Source organism: Rattus rattus, chromosome 3 (genome assembly GCF_011064425.1).
Source record: "Rattus rattus isolate New Zealand chromosome 3, Rrattus_CSIRO_v1, whole genome shotgun sequence".
NCBI classification, from domain to species: domain Eukaryota; kingdom Metazoa; phylum Chordata; class Mammalia; order Rodentia; family Muridae; genus Rattus; species Rattus rattus.
In genome coordinates, this window is record NC_046156.1 from 86,049,791 (window position 1) to 86,070,687 (window position 20,897).

The 20,897-nt window shown below is 44.9% G+C and overlaps 1 protein-coding gene across 1 annotated transcript; it reads right to left on the bottom strand.

The window, feature by feature from the left end:
* Window positions 1–19,887: 19,887 nt before the first annotated feature.
* On the bottom strand, window positions 19,888–20,691 carry Arl14 (ADP ribosylation factor like GTPase 14). Its single transcript, XM_032898262.1, has one exon. It carries the CDS (start codon window positions 20,557–20,559, stop codon window positions 19,981–19,983), a length of 579 nt encoding a protein of 192 aa, XP_032754153.1. The 5' UTR covers window positions 20,560–20,691; the 3' UTR covers window positions 19,888–19,980.
* Window positions 20,692–20,897: the final 206 nt, after the last annotated feature.

The window sequence follows — 20,897 nt, forward strand, 5'->3', positions numbered from 1 at the left end:
TTAAAGATCTTCATTCATACTGATATGACCTTCCTCAATGTCAGGAAGACCTGTCCCTTCACCACATAGCTAGGATCGTCTGCCTTTGTCTTGCAGAGGAGGCAGAATTCAAGAGCTGAGAAAGGCAGGGTCTACATGATGAGACTCTCCAAAAACAGATCTCAAGGGTACTGTAGAGGGGGAGGAGTCACGTCATCCTTGTCAAAGTCCTCTGCCACTTCCTCCAATGTCCATAACTTAGGCTTGCTAATGACTTAGTTTTTAGTAGCTAAAGCGGGAGAGGCATATCTTAGGTTTCTATTGCTGTGATGAAATACCACAACCAAAACAATTTGGGGAGGACAGGGATATTTAGCTTACACTTCCGTATTAATAGTTCATCATCCATTCAAACAGGGCGGAGTCTGCAGGCAGGAGCTGGAGCAGAGGCTATGGAGGGGTGCTGCTTACTGGCTTGCTCCCCATAGCTTGCCCAGCCTGCTTTCTTATAGAACCCAGGACATCAGCCCAGAGATGGCACCACCCAGAGAGGGCTGGGAACTCCCCAATCCCTAAGTAAGAAAATGCCTTACAGGTCTCCTGCAACCCAATTTTATAGAGATATTTTCTTAATTGAGGTTCCCTCTAACAACTTCAGTGTCTTAAATGAGTTAGAAAGTTGTAATTGGGTAGCATGATTGAATCTGCCTTGGTTACTCTGTTTGAAGGATGAGGAAGAGCATCATCAGCTCACCGTTTCTGACTGAACAGAAGGTTTAAGTGTCGCCAGATCACTCCCCATCTTGGGCAATTAGCCTAATGTACATGAAGAAGGAAAGGTATATAGTTTGCTTAACATTGCCTCATATTAATAATAAAAGTTAAGAAACAGCAATAGGGGCCAGTGAGATGATGGCTCAGTGAGCTTAAGACAATTCTGCCTCCTGGGCTTTCATCCTTGAAACCCACATAAAATTAGAAGGAGAGAACTGACTCCCACAAGTTCTCCTCTGATCCCTACATGTGTGCTGTCAAACACACACACACACACACACATATGAAAAATAAATATAATAATAATTCATTTATTAATAACTATACTATGTCACAAAACCTTCTGAACAGCCTGGGTTCTCAGTGTTTCCTTAATGGGTTCCTATAGATGCCAACTCAAAGTAAAGAAGCATAAAATTTTATTACATCCAGTCTGTTGAGAGAAATGAACAGTTGAGTAGCAATTTCCTCTGAGGTAAGACATCCCACCTTGAAAGAAAGTGTCTTAAGACAGAGAGTGTTCTAAAGGAAAGTGAAGATTTCCATCCTTAAGGGAAATCCTTAAACTCATGAAGTATACAATTCAAAAGTTTCAGGAAGTCACTGAAACTGACTAGACTTACTAAACCACTCCATCCCCAAGCCTAGATGAACTGCACGGACTGCTGAGACATAATCTCAGACCTGCCAACCTTCCTGGAAGAGTCAGAGAACAGCTGAGCTATCTGGAAAAGATGCTCTCCTGCCCACTAAGCTGGCTGCAGGATGTGCAGTGGGCTCCAGGTTCCCAACTTTTCTGAGCCATCATCCATGCTGGCTTGTGTGACTTTGGTGCTGAACTGTGTGAGTTATTTCTGCTCCTGTAAGCAATTTCTTCTCATTCATACTCCTTTAAATTATCTGTAAAACTTAGTGGTTCACCAAGCTGGACTTTGGCCTTACTTGGGTCTGTTGTCAGTCCTTATCTGGTATGATTAAACATGTAGTTACATCTCTCCAGCAATAGTGTCATACAACAACTTCCTGCCTGACCTTAGACATACTAAACATAGGAGTTCCCCCTCTCTGTGTGCTTCAATCATGATTGGTGTCCTATGAATCATTGCTAGAAAATGAAATGATGTATTTTAGCACCCAAGTGTTCATAACTGTAAGATCTACCAGAAGTTCCATTGTTCACAACTTCACTCATAGTGATGGGTGCTGACTACCTCTAAGTATGTGAAGTTTTTTGGTTTTTTATTTTTCCATTTTCATCTATTATTAGCCAATGTTGCACAATGAGTCCCATTCATAGCCAGGACAACACTGCCAAAACAGGACCACAACACTTGGTTTGTTAATAAAATTTCAGTTGGCTTCCCATGTGAAAGGAGACCTACATTCCTCCACTCTCTGGCCCTTAGTGGTTTGGCTGTGTCCACACTGCCAGCCCAGCTCATTCATGTTTGTCCACAGAACACAGCCTGAATTTGCAGCTGTGGCTAAAGCGCCTGCATCTCCTTCCTCTGCCTTGTACTTCCTTCTCACTTTGGAAGGCTGACCCCGGATGTCACTCTACCAACTCAGCTGGGAATCTTCAGCTTTCAGAACAGAAGGCCTACCTGTCCAGAGAGAGGACCTCCTGAATAAGTGACTTTTATGTTTCATTCTGAGAAATTCAGATCGAATTGACTCCTTAAATTGTATTAACCTAGTTATGATCCAAACAAATGAAAACAAAAGATTGCTGGCATCTTCAAGAGGATCTCAACCAGGGTCCATGGGAATCAAGTACTGAAGATATTTTCTATTCTTTAATCTACAATTCTTCTCACATGGAGTTCATTGGTAAGGTACTTGCCCCACGTATGCAAGGTCCTGTTTTCATTCTGTAGACTGTGGTGGGGCCAGTTTTCACACACACGCACTTGCACACACACACACACACGTGCATGTGCACACGCATACACATATGTCTATACAAGTCTATAAATTTTATATATGTTAACGTATGTAATCTATAAACTTATCCCACAAAGCACTTACTTAGACATGTTGTGACAATTGATCACTTAACCAAAGCCCCAATAAGGTATGAATAACACACAGAACTCATTGACTCTTCTGTTAGCTAAAATACACTTGTGAGTAGCATGGATCAGGGATTTTCTCTCTGAATTCCTGTAATCTTACTTTAACTGGAGGTAAAGAGATGGATAATAAGTAAGTTTTGTGTCTAAGCAATCATATCTAAGGAGAACTTTACAATTTATTTATTTTAAAAATTTTTAATTATGTGTATTTGTATTACAAGTGTGGGTGTCTGAGGTGTCCAGAAGAGGGCAACAGATCCCCTGAGTTGGAGTTATAGGCAGTTTCAAGCTGCAGGTGAGGTAGCTGGGAACTAAACTCTGGTCCTCTGGAAGAATAGCAAGCTCGTGTGTGTGAGTGTGTGAGTGTGTGTGTGTGTGTGTGTGTGAGTGTGTGTGAGTGTGTGTGTGTGTGTGTGTGTGTGTGTGTGTGTGTGTGTGTGTGTGAGTGTGTGTGTGAGTGTGAGTGTGAGTGTGTGTGAGTGTGTGTGAGAGTGTTGTGTGAGTGTGTGTATGTGAGTGTGTGTGTGTGTGTGTGTGTGTGTGTGTGTGCAAAATAAGTAAAAGAAAATCAGGAGCACATAGGGTACTACTAACGAAACTCTCATTGCCCAAATGCTCTGAGAGAGCAGTCCCTTCATGTAGAGGGCCGCAATAACATTCGCCACCACTAGATGGCGCTGGCTTCCACTGTGCCCCACGTGGAAGGCCGAGCTAGACAAGATGGCGCTGGCCTTCGCTGCGCCAGCCAACTGCCCTTCAGAAGATCAACTGTGTGCGCATGTGCAAGAGTGCCTTCGTGCCAGGTCTTTGCCCATTCCGGGGCGTGCCTGATGAGGTCATGAGTAAGCAACCAATCAGGTGTGGATGCGTGTGAGAGGGTTAAATAGGCGCGCCTGGCCGGTGCGCGGGGCTTCCACCATGAGAGAGGAAGAGAGAGAGGAAAAAAGTCACTCATAGTAAGAATTTCTATGTCCCGTGTGCTTCTTGGAAGTCGTGCGTGGGACACCTTCAAGGTTAACGAACACATTTAGAATGTCAGAAAGAAGCAAAGACTGTTCACTCCCGCAGAATGAACCTTGGTTCCTTGGTTTCACAGCTAATGTGTGAAAAGGGTGGATCCCAGTGAGATGTCTCAAATGGCAGTCAAAAGCATCAATTCTTAGAGTTCTAGAAGGTTTATTACCCTAGCTCCCCATGTCAGTTTGCAAAGTCCTAGGTGGCGACTACCTACTAATGCACTGGCATAGAGTTGCCAAGGTGGTTATCAACCAACTACTGCATCTAATAACAGCTTTGGTTCTAGGAGGATATTCAGAAGGTAATGTTGTCCAGACATAGTCATATTGGTGATAATGAAAATAGCGGTTTGCCCACATACACAAGGCTCATAAGCAAAACACACTGAGTGCCCAATTGAGAATGGAGAAGCTGGAGAAGTGGTAGTGTCTTCTAGTGACAGAGCACAGATAAATAAGCTGAACAGTGAAGAATTCGGGAGCACTCCTGGACGAGGCCCCTGGTGCACTGTGGGGAAGGCAGAAAAAGGTGGGACTGTATGTGTAGCAGACAGGCACAGGTAGAGCACAATAAAGCAAGCGCAGGGTGGATTCAAATCCCCAAGCAAGACCCTGGGAAATTTAAAGAACAAAATATAGTTTATTTGTTCTTTTCTTTATATATTATTAAATTTATGTGTGTGTGTGTGTGTGTCAGGGAGTACAGCATGCTTGTGGAGGTCAAAGAACAATCCACTAACTCAAGTACATTTACCGGCAGAGCCATCTTGCCAGCATACACATGCATATTTTAAGTATAAAGATTGGGGTTGGGGATTTAGCTCAGTGGTAGAGCGCTTGCCTAGCAAGCGCAAGGCCCTAGGTTCGGTCCCCAGCTCCAAAAAAAAGAAAAAAAAAAGTATAAAGATTCTTCGAAATCGGACAGATCCCTTTACAAACGACGTAGGCTCTTACATGCGCTCACTTTATAGCTGCATAAACTTGTAACGGTGCCTATTTCAAATAATCCGTGAGATGATACAGACTGGAGAATGAATAGAAAGAGGTAAGGACAGCACAGGTATCCAGAAGTTGGGGAGAAGATCATGGCCTTCCATCGCCCTGTGCACAGGAGCCGCACCTGCACGCAGCCTGAGCCAGGCCCACACGGAGCTGCCAAAGACAGCAGTCGCTAAGGCTGGTGTCATTTGGGCACCGCGGACACCAAGTTCAAGGACTGCCTGGACCTCTGTGGAAGCAGCATCCGGGACCTTGGGGCAAGGAGATGGAAACGCCCTCAGGGTGACATCAGCACACAGCGAAGGCCGAGTGGGCGTGGCATCACTGTGTCACCAAAGGGTTCTGCAGCTGTAGGTGAATGTAGGGACGGGTGTGACTTCCACTGGTGCTTTGTGCATGAGAGCCCACGCACGGACTTTGTTTTTTGTTTATAGGAGTAGCATAATCGTCTCACTCATGAGAAAAATTTGAAAGTAAACCAAGTAATGCACACATCTACATAGCCTTTCTCCATTCCAGAATGGGCACAGCAGGGACTGATTCTGATTTCTAGGTAGGAAAAAGAGAGCCAGTGTAAGGAGTCAAAGCCCGAGGTAGGCCCAGACAGTAGGGCTAACCACGCAAACGAGGGGGACAGCTGAGCATAGGGGCTCGTGCTTGTAATTCCAGCCCTCAGGACTCTGGCTGCAGGATCGGGAATTCAGGATCATCCTTAAGAGTTCAGGCTACATAGTTCAAAGTCATCCTCCACTACTGGAGACCTTATCTTGACAGGGTGAGGGCAAACACGCAGCTGCAGCTTCCGAAGCACATTCATTGGCACCTGCCCAAACCTACACAGTCTTTTTGTTGGATTGTTGTTGTTATTATTATTATTATTATTATTAATCAAAGTCACTCTTTTAATTCGTGCAGACCTTAAGTCTGGAATCCAGCTGTACTTCCCTAGCTTCACATCTGATCAGGTGCTGAGTCACCTCATATTTCTTCCATGGTATTTATTCCATAGATTCAGCCTCATCAAGTGACCTCTTACTCCTTAGAACTATTCGGGTGCTAAGGAATGCTATTCACTGGTGCTCACCACTCCAGTAGCTCACGGAGTTATTTCTGGTCCCACCCATTTCCAGCACATGGTGGAATAGACTGCCTGGCGTGCCTAGATTTGTCCCACTCCGCTGGCTCTGTCACCTCCAACACAATGCTCGTCTGTCACTTTGAGGACTGAGTGCCAGGACTCTGTTTCCCCCTCTGCTGACTAGCAAAGGTGACTTCTGCAGTGGTGGTACTGTAAAGTCATCAGGGGCACTGAGTGGTTAGGCTGGGAGGAGCCCCTGTGTTGGCCTGTGGGAGACACGTGCCTCAGGAAAGACACACAGTTGTATAGATACACGGACTGTTGTGTACCTACGTGGCTACTGATATCACAGCACACTCTAGTGTCTTCTAACTGATCCCAGATGCCTACAGATGTGAGCAGAAACAAATTTGATCCCTGGCCTGGTGGACCTTATAAATTAATGGGAATCTAGCATGTTCTATTCCTAACTTAAAGCTTTCAATCATCTCTCTGCTATTTAGAGGATAAAAATTTAAACTCTCCTGTGTTTTTTTTTCTAAAGATTTCTTTCATTTACGTGTAGGTGTCTGTGTGAATGTACACATGTATTGTACACATGTATGGCAATGCTGGCAGAGGCCAGAGGAGGGTGTCAGGCTATGCTGAAGCTGGGCTTGTGATGCACTTGACAAGGGTTCTGGGAATCAAACTCTGGCTCTCTGAAATAGCAGCAAGTGCTGTTAACCAACGAGCCACCTCTGCAGGCTCCAAACATTGACGCTTAAGTTCTAGTTTAGGTCCTTTGCCATATTGCCCAAACCTAAATTTCAGGATCAATTCCTTCTTTCTATTATAGCCAAGAGGGTCCCTATTAGCTATTTACCGTATGTACTGGCTAGTTTTTATGTCAATGGGGTGCAAGCTAGAGTCAGTTTTGAGGGAGGAAATTCAGTTGAGAAAATGTCCCCATGATACTGTCCTGCACTGAGTTTTCTTGATAGATGACCAGTGCAGAAGGGCCCAGCTCACCTGGAGGGTGGCACTCCTGGATAGGGAGTCCTGGGTGTTATAAGAAAGCAGGCTGAGGGAACAGTCATCAGTGCTCTCCCACGGCTCCTACCTTGCTTGAGTTCCTTCTGTAATTGACTATCATCTGGAAACATGAGTAAAATAAACTTTTTCCTTCTCAAGTTGTCCTGGGTTTGGTATCATAGCAATATAAACCCAACTAAGGCATGTGCAAGTGCTCATGTTTTCAAGTCCCTTTCAATAAATCCATTCTATACATCTAACCTGGGATGGCTTCTGCACATCCCCCCTTTAGATCTTTGGGCTTGTCAAAGTACCTCTCGTGATACCTGCGGCTAACTCTGGTCATCCTTACAAAACCTTAATTACATGGTCCGGGCACATCCACTCCTGGGCTGTATATGAGGGCTTCACAATCAAATGACAGCTAACTTGTTGGACCTTCAATCAGTGAAGTGCAGCCAAGTCAACTGAGGGTTCCTACTGTACCTGCTACAGACTCAAACAATATACAGGTCTCGTCTTCCAAGTCTGCAGGTGTGAGCGGGGTTGCATTTGCTTTGGAGGCCCTAACGAGAATGCCTACCTGATTTTGCTGGCCGCTGGAGACCACCCACACCCTGCTGCGCCCACATATTTCCCTTCCTAGGCTGGCATATTGCTTCTTCCTCTGTCTTCTCCTTCCATGCTTCTATCGTTTGTGGCTGTTAACTCAGAAATGTGTGTACATGCATGGGAGGGACTCGTGTGTCACAACGCCCATGCCGAGGTCGGAGGACAACATTTTGGAGTTGGTTCTCTCCTACTTTTACCTGGGCTTCCAAGGAAGGGACGCAGGCCGACAGAAGTGAGCAGCAAGTGTCTTTATCTACTGAGCCATCTCCTCCCAGTTATGTGATTTTAAAGTGAACCAATGGATCCCCTGAAACAGACATGATACTCTCCCTATTTTAAGGTCCTGGATTCGATCACTTTTTTCTAAACACTTTATCCTTCACAGTTCTAAGAGCTGGGTCATAGGCGTGGCTGGGGACAGGCATCGCCCACCACATCCCACAGTTGTACCTTCTTACCTGGTTTACCCCCAACACTGGCCACAGGAAGAGTTCCCTAAAAATCATTGCTCCGACTGAAACACTGAAGAGCGAATGGGAGTGCACTGCCAAGGCACTCGGGTGGTCACCAGAGAAAGGGCCACTGCCATGGGTGTGGCCTGCAGACGCTGCTATCTGAAAGCGAAGGTCACTGAAGCAAAGTTTTTCTTGAATCTCCAGTCCCTGGCTCTTGCTCCACACCCTCCCTGCAAGGCAAGGCACAGAACTGGATTTTCTCCTTCTTGTCATGAGTCATAAAAGGAGAGCTTCTTTCTCAAGGCAAAAGATAAAAACTAGATGTGTCCTAGCTCTCCCCATGGTTCTGCCTTATAGCTGGCTATAAAGCTACTCTCTGACCTACCGTGTCTGATAGCAGATGGAGATACCTGGTGCAGGAAAGATCTTGCTCCGTACTTAGAGAAGGAATATTGCCCAGTGTCCAAGAGGAATGTGAGTAGATGAGACTTGCTGCATTTTCTATTCAGTCTTGTAGCACTGAGCCAGACCCTTTTTATCCAGAGATCTCCCTGGGGATCCCTGCTTCTAGAGTCTTTGGGTCCTCAGTCTGAACATGCACCAGTCATCTAAAACTGTGGCCGAATAAATGTGTTACGCTCTTCTCATGTTAATCTGTCCCTTGGTATGAGGCTGTCGGCCATAACCCTTTATGATGGCAGAAAACCGCTCACCCCCTTTCTTGACTCTGCAAACCCTACCTAGAGGAAGACCAAAGTTCTTTTGCTCTCTAATCTGTCTCCCCAAAATCAAAGAGAAGACTCAGAGACGTTGCTTTCCTCTAGCAACAGGTGCTTTTGACCAGAGTCAGGAGGCTTTATGTTGGGGACAGGCTGACGAGGAACCTTTCTTCCTCCCACCTCAAATGTGTTCTTCCCTTTGCTTCTTCTTACATTTCTAGTGAATCTCACCATAGGCTTAGTGGGTTTTATTGTGCATTAATGCGCAGCGATTCACTACCGTTTTGTTTGTTTGTTTCTTATTTATTTTCAGATGTTCAACACTGTGTCAGGCTTGGCTGATGGAAGGCCCTTTTATTTGCTCCCCAAAACGTTTGGCCTCTCTCCCTTGGTTTCTGTTCTATTACACAACGAAGATTTCAGGTTCACCTTGTTCTTCCTTTGGCCCAGATCTGAAGCACCACTTCGTCCAGGAGCTCCGGCTCTGCTCAGTGAAGAACAGGACGGAGAAACCACGCTTTGTACTTGAGGTCTGCTCGTTATCACCAGAGGTCACCGCCCCTTGGCCTTTTTTTGTATCCACTTGTCATACCCGTTTGTTTGGCTTCACAGTATTTCACTCTGGAGATGTACCCTTAAAAGTCTCCTAGGGAGAAGTATTTCCGTTATCCCAATATTTTTCTATTTCATATAATGAGAAACCTCGCACATCCATTGCCTGAAGTCTGTTTGTGATTCTTGAATTAAATTCCCAGAGGAGAGAGTGTTAGAGTAAAGGAAAATGCAAATGTAGTTTTGTTCCATTTTGTCAAAGTCCCCTTCATGGGCGAGGTTGGGAAAATGTGTACGACAGTGACTGCACAACGAAATGACTTTTTTATACGAGGCACTATGTACTTGAAAATCACTGGATAGATTTTAAATGTTCTCATCATGGAAACTATATGAGTAACGAATGTGTCAGTTAGCTCGATCATCCGTTCCACGGTGTACCTCTGTTTCAAGACATGGTGTACATCATAAATATGTAGATCTTTCATTTATCAATTAAAAAAGCTTTTGTGGGCTCTTTACATTTATTTTTTATTTTAAAAAGTTATATGTGCACGCACGTGTGTGAGTGTGTATGGACGTGTGTGTTTGGATGTGTGCGTGTGTGTACATGAATCCAGACAGAGGTCAGAAAGGGGTGTCTGATCCCGTGGAGCTGAAGCTGCATGAAGTTGAGCCACCCCTGGTGTGGGTATTGATTCTCTGGAAGAGCAACAAATGCTCTTAACTTCTGGGCCATCTCTTCAGTCCCACCATACGTTCTTAAATGATTTATTGACTAAATGCATCGGATGTCAGCAGTGTATTTCCCTATTTCCCAGGCTTTCTATTATTTTGGAATGCATTTCTGATGAAAGGCTCGCTTTTGTTTAACAACGTATTCTGTTTCTTAGCCATGCTTAGACTCTTGAGTACAGCAGGAGGCAGAATTACTCCGTGGCTTGAGAGAGAATTACATTGCAGAGGTACAGTGAAGACTTCTCATCAGGAATTGGGGCTTAGCTGTATTCTAAGGCCACAGTTCGTGTTTTTGACAAATAAGGTAGCTGAGGGTGGAAGGATGGCTCAGTGGTGAAGGGTGCATGCTGCTCTTGCAGGGGACCTGAGTTCAGTTCCTTGCACCCTCCTCGGGCAGCTCACAATGGCCTGTAACTCCAGCTCAAGGGGCATTTTAGATGGTCAAGAATACCTGCATATGCATGCACATACCCTCACAGAGACAAAGAAATGCACACAATTAAAATATAAAATAAAGGCCAGGGACTGTGGCACACTTCTTTACCCCAGCACTCAGGAGACAGAGGCAGGCAGAGCTCTGCACGTTTGAGGCCAGCCTGCTCTACATAGTGAGTTCCAGTCCACCCAAGGCTACACAGAGAGACCCTGTTTCAAAACAAGAAAAAGGAAAATTCATAAATAAAACAAAAAACGATTGAAGTGACTGGTGGCGGCTTTGCAGTTCAGATCTCTTCCATGTAACTGGGGTGTGTGTGTGTGTGATAATTACTATATAGAGCTGTGTGAGGATACGAGACAGCATATAGAAAAGTCTAGGGCAGAAGTTTTAAAGTTCCAAAGTTTTAAAGTTCCTTAAGGCATGTTGGCTATTTTAGCTTTTGTAGTTCATTAAAACTTGGCCACAGCGCCCCCGTGTGCCCATGCACTGTACTATTTCTGACAAAGGGATCTCTCACATTAATGTACTTCAAATGAGAAAGTTAGGAAATGCCGTTAACACTCGCAGTTTATATCGAAAGTGAGGATTAAACCGCTTTTTAGGAAAATATGTCTTGTCTCTGACTATAAAAGTAATTAAAAAATCAGAGCACAGAAACACAGAAGGCAAAGGGTCCTGAGTTCAAGGTCATCCAAGGTCAAAAAACAAGAACAACAGGAATGGCAGGGGAAAGACAGTGGGTAGAGCAATGGCTCCTCCAGTGAAGCCTTTGCTGAGAACCTGAGTTAGATCCCCAGAACCCAGCAAGGAAAGCAAAGCAAAGTGGTGTACACAGCTCTCCTGAGGTCTGAGACGACAGGACTTCTGGGGTTCACTGACCAGCCAGTCTAAGTGAACTGGGGGCTCTCTCCATTCAGTGAGAGACACCCTGAATGAGAGATGCCTCAGTGGTTAAGGATACTTGTTGCACAATTATGAAAACCAATGTTTCAATTCCAGGAACTATGTCGCCAGCTAAACACCTTGCATTCTATAACTCCATCTCTCATCTCTGAGAGATTTGATGCCCTTTTCTGGTCGAATGACCACACATGGTACGCACACACGGAATTGGAGTTGTTGACAGTTGTGAGCAGCCATGGTGCTGCTGGGAATCAGAACCGAGTCCTCTGCAAGAGCAATAAGTGTTCTTAATCCCTGAGGCATTTTTCCAGCCCTGTAATCATCAACCCTTGAAAGGTAACACAGAGCAAAGATAAGAGAAGGGAAGGGGCTGGGTTCCAGGCAGAAAAGTGCTTCAAACTTCTCTAAAAGGCCTTCTTCATGTAGGTTGGAGTTTTTCTATGAGGTCTTTTGTTCATCCATCCATTTGTTTGTTTGTTTTGTTTTGTTTTGTTTTGTTGTGAGATAGAGTCTGGTAGCATTCTGTCTAAGCTCCACCCCCACAGTTACCTGGCAACAGCAAGCTGGGCCTGACACTATAAAAGAGGCTGCTTGCCCACACCTCACTGTCTTGCTCCTGCTTCCTCTTGCTCTCTCTTTCCCCTTTGTTCCTTCTCTTCCCATTCCCCTCCCCACTTCTCTCCATATGCTCATGTCCAACCTCTCCTCTCCTCCCCTCGTCCTCTTCTCTGCTCCTCTTCTATTTCTCTGCCCCTCGCTTACTCTCTTAACTTCCCTCCCCATGTCCTGAATAAACTCTTCTATACTATACGATGTGGCTGGTCCCTCAGGGGGAAGGGTTGTCTCAGCATGGGCCCGCTGAGGCACCCCCTTTCCCCAGACCTCCATAGAACATATCCCCCCTCTCTTTATCCTTTTATAAACACAACAGGGTCTCAATATGAAGCACTGACTGGCCTCGGACTTGCTAAATAAACCAGTCTGGACTGGAATTCACAAAGAGTCACCTGTCTCTGCTTCCCAAGAGCTGAGACTAAATGAAGATGCCATTACACTCAGTTTTCATTTGGACTTTGGAGGGGTGTGTGTGTGTGTGTGTGTGTGTGTGTGTGTGTGTGTGTGTGTGTATTCTAGACTCCAAAATTTAAATAATACTGACGCAAAAAGGTAGTATTCAGCCTTAAGATTCTAATAGAAAAAAGCCTAAAATCAACATAAACTCAGTCACCCACAAAAATCAATGCACGTGATTTTAAAACACAGCATCGTGGGTAAGAACAGAAAGAATACTAAGCTGGGGTGCTGGCACAGTGGTTCCATAAATATTCTGTTGTGTTATAGGACAACACAGAGAGAAGGTATTGACACCTTCAGAAACCTGGGTTCTTTGTAATCCAGGGGGAGAAACAGATAATCAATGGATAAACTAAGGAAAAACTTGTCACTCTGGATTCAGTGCAGCGTTATTCATACATACAGATGCACATACATAGGTGCGCACGTGTGCGTGTGTGTGTGTGTGTGTGTGTGTGTGCATATGTGCAAGCCTTGTGCAAGTGTGTGTGAGACAGTAAGTCCTTGATCCTGCTTTATGTCTCTCTCAATCAGTGACGGGTGTTCAGTAAAACATGAACAGATAGTGTGTTTGTAATGTCTGGCTTCTAGATACGTTCCTTAACAAAAGAGATCAAGCAAGGCTCTTCAGAGAAATAAGTAATCTCGGCACCGAGGTAGCCAGGCAGGGCAAGGACAAGGTTAAGCTGGGAAGAAGCCTCAGTATTTCTTAAGCAAGGAAGTGATCAGACGACCCAGTGGTTGGACATGGAAACCAGCTTAAAAGGTTTTTCCACTGGGGAAATTTGGGACAGTTTGAATATCTAAGAATCATGTCGGAGAGCACACTGGGCATGGCCTACAATGAAGGGTTCAATCTACCACATGTTTTCTCAGAAAGAGGCTAAAATGAGCCCTGTGCAGCAGCTAGGAACCCAGTGAATGGAGGCCTCCCTGTAGCCTTCCCACAGCCTTTTTTGAGCCAGCCTGAGAGAACAGCTACAGAGCGAAGTTGTGGGCTGTAGGCTCTTTGAACAAAAGAAAAAAGAATAAGGAAATCAGAAAGACAAGAAGAAGGATTTGCAAGCCTTTGCTGCTGGACTGGAACCATAGAAGTCCAGTCATTGCTCCCTCTACATGAACCTGCAAAGGCATATCTGGGTCCTAGGCAATGGGTTGACCTCCATGTGTTTATAGACTATAGGTATCAATTTCACAAATCAAAATCAGTGTGTCTACAGAGATTAAATTTTAGAATGAATGTAAATTATATCTTTTGCTTTTAGATCGCCAGGAATGAAGCTACACGTCTAGGAGGGGGTTTTTGTGGTAAATAAGATGGTTTCTTGTGGCCACAATGTCACTCTCGTGATGCTTATTAAGGGACAAGTAAAGCATAGAGGACTCTAGGGGGAAAATACCTTGAGGTGAAAAAAAAGAAAAAACAAAGAACAAAAAACAACCAACCTGATTTAGAAACACTGAACCATTTTGTGTAAATTAAGAGGTATGTGTATGTGAGGATAAGTGCATTGTACCAGGACAATTAACATTTTCTCGAATGCAAGTAGATACTTATTTTAAAGTTACTTCTGTGTATGTAGGCCAAGACCTTTGACTCAAGCCAGTCTACTAAAGTCCAATCTTCACACACTATTACTTCAGCTGCAAAATCTAAATGTCCCTTCTATGTGATGGGTACAGGAACCCGAAAGAGACAAAGCACATGTTCAGGTCACTGCCAAAGTACTCAGTTTAAAAGCTACTCTAGGCTACACTGTAGAGTCCCACTGCTACTTGTCTGCATTACAGTGGCAAGTTCCAGCTCCAACTCAGTGATCGGCCAGGAAGCAAGGGAAGTGAGGGAGAGGGGGTTCTTTGCTATGGGGGCAGCTGTCTACATTAGCTGAGACCGGGAAGCGGTTGAGATACCTCCTTCCTGTAGACACCGTGGAAGTTCTAGCTATAGACCTCTAACTCAGAGTGAAGGGCTTGGATCGCATGGGAGATGCACAGCACTGAGGGAGGGCATCAGAGCTGGGGAGTCTGCAGTGCTAGGTGACCTTACATTTATGTTACTCCTGTGTGGAGAGAGGGATGGGAGAAAACACAAGACTAGGTCCAGTGGACTTGAAAAGTGGGAATGCTAAGTTCTGTCTTTCATAGTCCGTGTTACCTGGATGTTCTATGCTGACTCTTTTGCTCATGTGAGAGATAAATGCACATACAGACCCAACCCCATCAAAAGAATAATAGTGGTGGGGCTGGTGACAGAGGCTGATAGACCAGGTACTTCAGAAGCTAAGGCAGGGACAATCCTAAGTTCAAAGCTCCAGAGTAAAATCAAGGCCAGCTTAGGCAAGTTCATGAGACTTGGTCTCAAAGTAGTAAGTCTTGGGGATGTAGTCTAACTAGTGCACATTATTGGTCACCCTAGAGCAGCAGTGCTCAACCTTCCTACTGCTGTGACCCTTTCATACAGTTCCTCATGGTGTGGTGATTCCCAGGCATAAAATTATTTTCATTGCTGCTTCATAAACTGTAGCTACTCTATGAATTGTAATGGAAATATCTGTGCTTTCCAGTGGTCTGAGGGGGATGGAGGGAGAGAGAGGTAGGGAGGGGGAATGAGAATGAACATTAGAAATGGGTAACAATGTTGGGTGCAGTGTGAGGTCACACACACACACACACACACGCACACACACACTCACACACACACTCACACAGGCACACACACGCACACACACGCACACGCCCCCACATACACATGCACATGCGTACGCACACTCACACACACAGATACACATATACAAATGCACTCACACACACATATGCACACACACATTCACACACATGCACATACACTCACACACATGTACACAAACACACACACTCACACACACACTCACACAGGCACACACACGCACACACATGCACACGCCCCCACATACACATGCACACGCACACTCACACACACAGATACACATATACAAATACACTCACACACACATATGCACACACACATTCACACACATGCACATACACTCACACACATGTACACACACACACACACACACACACACACACATGCCCACACACACTACATTCTGTTGAATGTATTAGGTGGCCACTGAAAATCTCACTTTTCTAAGCAGGTTTCAGGCACTGCTGCAGGTGTTCACCCATGCCCAGAGCTCTAACAGCACCAGATTACAAAGCTCTGATTTAAAGGATCTCTGACAACAAAGCGTTTTCAAGTGCGCCCATGAATACACAGTGAGGAGAGATAATGAAGAATAAAAGAGATTCAGGTCATTTGGTGATGGGCTTTGGAGGAACAAGATACCCAGAAGGTCTCAAAATATTTATCATATCAAATGAACTTCAAAACTACTTATGAAGAACTGCTTGCAGTATGGAGAAAGTCAGAGGCCACTATTGTTAATTAAGTAATCTAGTGTAAGTGCCACTGTTGAGACAGATGGACACTGTGACTCCCTTACGAGTGCAGTGGGAGGCACAACTTTGTGGAATATTCACTAAAAACGCTTATCTGGAATCTAAAGCATCAGACAAATTCATGCTGTGAGGCATTCTATAAAATCTGAGAAGCCAGAGCCAGCTTGCCGCTGGGAGCCTGAGGCAGTATCATCTATCTTTGACCATCCTGACAATCTTGACAACCTAACAAGAGTCACCAAAACAAAGAAAACATGGCCCAAACTTTTCAAGTTTCCAGGTAGTAAAAAACCAAGAGAATATTCCAAATGAAAAAACTGATTACAGTAGATTCTGGGTCAAACTAATTCTATAGTTGATGATATAGAGAAAATTTTATCGTGGACTAATAGATAATATTTAATAATATATAACTTTTTTAATGTCACAGTGGCACTGCAGATAGAGGTTGTCTGAGGAAATCTGTGGTGTTGTATTTCACCATGAGGAGTGAGCAGCATTGCAACCCCGAGTGCCTGTGCCAGTGGGTGTGTATGTCTGTGTATGTGTATCTGTATGTGTGTGCGTGTGTGTGTATGTGTGTGCCAGTGTGTGTGTGTGTGTGTGTGCCAGTGTGTGTGTGTGTGTGTGTGTGTGTGTGTGTGCGTGTGTGTGTACTGTGTGTGTGTGTATGTCTATGTGTGTGTGTGTGTGTGTGTGTGTGTGTGTGTGTGTGTGTGTGTGTGTGTGTGTGTGTGTGTGTGTGTGTGTGTGTGTGTGTGTGTGTGTGTGTGTGTGTGTGTGTGTGTGTGTGTGTGTGTGTGTGTGTGTGTGTGTGTGTGTCTGTGTGTGTGTGTATCTGTGTATGTGTGTGTGTGTGTGTGTGCTCTCACGTGTGTAAGAGGAGTGGTGAAGACAGAGAAAGAAAGATGGACAGGCAAGCAGGCAGACGGACAGCACAAATTATGACAAAATTGTAACGTTGGAAAATATAGTTAGAAAATAAATGCTAAATTTACTTTTGTTTTGACTTCTCTAAATATTTGAATTTTTTTAAGTTAAAGGAGAACTAAATCTTCTCTTTATTACCTGTTCTAAGGTGACTCAAATGCAGGCGCTGGGATAGGTGTGGGAAGAAAGGTCAGAAGGCATCTGTGAAAAACAGGAGGTTGGGGAAAGGAAGGTTTGGGTGTGTTAGAAGCAAACCTATCCTGATCTAGTTTATTGGGGTAATTTAACAGCAGGGCTTTTAGCAACTTTCAGAACTAAACAGCTCACCATGAGAAGGGTTATACTTGTTCAAGTCACAGTTCTAGTTGAGAAAACCTACTCAGAGAGGCAACACGATCTGCCTTAAAAAAATAAATGGCCACAAAGCAGAATTCCCACCCAGTTTGGACTCTAATGTTGGAGCGCAATGCCCTTGGGTAGAGCAGCCATATTTGGTGTCCTGAGCTGGAGCAGATCACTATTGCTCCCACGCTCTCCTTCTGAAGACCACCAAGACCTTACTTTGGAGTTTAGAGCATTTTTATGTTCTACAAACATTTTGTAAGTACCTTTTGCCCTGTACACAATTCTAGAATGCAATAGAAGACCAAGTCCCAGCTTTTACAGCTTACTTTCTAGAAAGGAAAAAAGAATAAAGAATAAGTAAGTCAGCTGCTCGATGGTCAGTGCGAGCCTTTAATCCCAACCCTGGGGAGGCAAAGGCAGAAGGAGCTCTGTGAGTTTGAAGCCAGCCTGATCTACAGAGCGAGTTCTAGGACAACCGGGGCAACACAGAGACACTGTGTCTCAAGAAAACAAAACAAAATGTCCAAAGCAAGCAAGCAGAAACCAGTCAATAGAAGGTCGGGGCAAAGATGTGGAGATGAGATTCCTTTCAAGAGGATTTGGGGAATATCTCTACACTTTTAGTTGTATAACGAAATAATTTAGATATACAGCTCAGATCTGGAGAGATGATGGCTCAGAAAACCTGAGTTCAATTCCTAGATCCTACATCAGGCAGTTCCCAACTCCTCTAACTCTAACTCTAGGGAGTTGCAAGCCCTCTGGCCTCTGTAGGCACCTGCACTCCTGTGCATGGACATGAACAATGACACAGACACGGATATGGACATGGACAGACAGACAGGCAGGCAGACAGGCAGGTAGACAGACAGACATAAACGGTTTAAAGTCTCAAGGGAAGTGTACCCTAAGCTGGGGAAGCCGGAAGTTCAAGGGCTCTGGGGCAGTCAGGAGCTGGAGGTGGCAAGGGTGGAGATGGGTATGGCTGAAGGGCGATGATTAAAAAACCAGGAGTGAATAAGAGGTCAAGTAAATAAAGGGAGGCAGTTAAAGTAAAAGATATGATCTGATTTCCAATTATAGAAAACCTTCTGGGCAGAACTCTTGTGCAGAATAAAGTTCCCTAGTTGAGAGTGGATGGGGTTGTAGTGGAGGATGAATGGGGGTTTGTAGTAATGGTGGGAACGAAGTGTTCAGAGGACACGAGTTTCAAATGCACTATCTGCTGCTTGGTGTAGGGGAACGGGGAGAAGCTATCTTCTAGGTTTGAGGGCAAAACAGCTTCATGGTCATAGCCCCATTTGGATTGTACAACCGGATTAAATGGCAAAAGATTTATGTGCCACGTATTGCTTAACTCACTCATAATACTTAATAACTATCTTTTATTAACAGATTGGAAGTCATAGGACGAGGTTGGGTAGCTACTCGATCAGTCTCCTTGTGTGCTAATACTGTTGGTAATAGTTGTTATGTTCCTGAGAGGGCTTCCCCCCCACCCATCTCTCTCTCTCTCTCTCTCTCTCTCTCTCTCTCTCTCTCTCTCTCTCTCTCTGAAGTTTTCATGTATCCCAAGAGACAAACTCACTGTGTAGCCAAGGATGTCCTTGAGCTCCCGATTTTCCTGCCTTCACTTCCCAAGTGCTGGGGTTACAGGTATGCACCACGGTACCCACAGTATGCAGCGCTGGGGAGCAAACACAGCACTTCAATTCGCTAGACAAGCACCAGGCCAGCCGATCTATATCCCAAACATTCCCTGCACCCTCAGTCTGTTTGCTGCTCACCCACCCACCCCACGTTGGCTTTGGAGACTTATTTAACTATGGGAAATTTACCTTTCTAGTGCACTCCTGTGGGGGTCCCTGGTATTTAGATACCCCCATTCAATTCCATCTCTCCTAAGAAGTGTTTCCGGTTTCCCTGGGTGTCTCTCATGCAATAACATGCCGTCCTTCAGCTACCGGCTTCACGTCACTTCACCCAGTGAACTCCAAGATCTCTGAGAACAAAGTCTGGCCTGACTTCCTGCTTGGTCAGAACCAGAGCACCTGTGTTCCTGGGTAATGGGACTGCTGAACTGAGTTCCACTCAAGCTGGTCCCGGGGCAGCAGCCTAAAGTGGAACACTAAACTCAGAATTTACCCGCAGGACAATATTTCCTCTAGGCCACCGATCTGAAGTTCTTTGTTTAAGGCAGTGTGTGTGTGTGTGTGTGTGTGTGTGTGTGTGTGTGTGTGTGTGTGTGTGCGCGCGCGCGCGTGTGTGTAATATACATTGTATGAAATGCTCGAAGAATTAACTAAAAAAATATTTTTTTAAATATAAAGGAAGTTACCAGCAATAGATTTTCAAACAGCATTTGGGGGTGTGGGGGGTTCTGTTTACAAAACAAAGATTTTCAAAAAGTTAACATCAACTGTTTCCCTTTCCACAATTTAAGCTTGTGGTGTTTTCTCACCACTCAATCACTACCCAAGAACAGGGTAGAAATTCAATGTCTGTAACAGCTGAGAACGATATGAAAAAATCCTGACTATATAAGCAGACAGCTATTTAAACTTCAGTGGTCATACAAAATTAATAAACACTTATGCCACTCTAAATATGACTCTAAAATCATCCAGCACGTTAACCTTTTCAAAATATAAATTCTTTCTTCTCAGAGATCATCGCCCCATAGTTTGCTTCTGAAGTTCCTTCTTTAGCTGAGCGGGGGTGGGGGAGTGGGGGGGGGCTCCGGAAAAGTTTGCCGACTCAGCAACTTATCCCCCACCGCCACCGCCACCACTTTGCATGGAAAATAAAACAGAATTCCACTTTTCTTCATAATTGTCTCATTTCTGCTTGAAGAATGCTAAGGTCTCTCTTGTCTTCAGGTGGCTCTTCACGAACTCAGTTAATTTCCTGAACCCGTCATCCAGCCCTTCTCCAGTGACTGCACAGCAGGGTTGCACATACCAGTTCCGGTCGCTGCACAGCTTCTTCACCTTGAACATCCTGGTGATGTCTTCGGCGCTCAGAGCTCCTGGCAAGTCTTGTTTGTTCGCTAAGATGACGACCGGCGTGTTTTTGATGTGTTCGTTCTTCAAAATGTGCTTGAACTCTTTGCGGGAGTCCTCCAGTCGCTTTTGGCCTTCCGAGCAGTCCACCACGTACACCAGCCCGTGTGCGTTCTCACAGTAGCAGTCCCAGACGGTTCGCATCTTCTCCTGCCCTCCAATATCCCACACCGTGAGGGCAAGACCGCTCTGCAGCTGGACCATTTCCACGTTGAAGCCGATGGTTGGGATGGTTGCAAGCGTCTCAGCAAACTTTAACCTGTAAAGCAGAGTAGATTTCCCAGCTGAGTCAAGTCCCAGCAGGAGAATGTGGGCTTGCTTGTCTTTGGGGTTTTTCGAACTCAGCAGACCCATTTTAGGCTTTTTTCTTCTTTAAAGACCTTTTCTTTTGGCCCGAGACAATGTGTCCTTCCCAGGTCTTGCATGAAAACGTTTAGGAGAAAAAAAAAAGAGAGAGTATTAAAGTGCTACAGTTGTAGCAGGTGCCTGTCTTCGTTTATATTGTAGCTTATCGACTTGATTATAAGCAAACAGTGTTTTATTTGCAGTCCCAGCCAATCCTGAAGAATCTGTGGGAGGAACCAGCAGGTATCGCAGTGGCTCAAAGGGGACATTCTTTGTGAGTGAGTAGGATTAGGAGTGGCTCAGTGCTGCAGCCTTATTTCTTCTCTCAGGTCCAACAGTTTGGAGGA

Bases quoted from the DNA above. Each gene is read 5' to 3' on its own strand.
- Arl14 (XM_032898262.1), bottom strand. From the start codon at position 20,559: ATGGGTCTGCTGAGTTCGAAAAACCCCAAAGACAAGCAAGCCCACATT.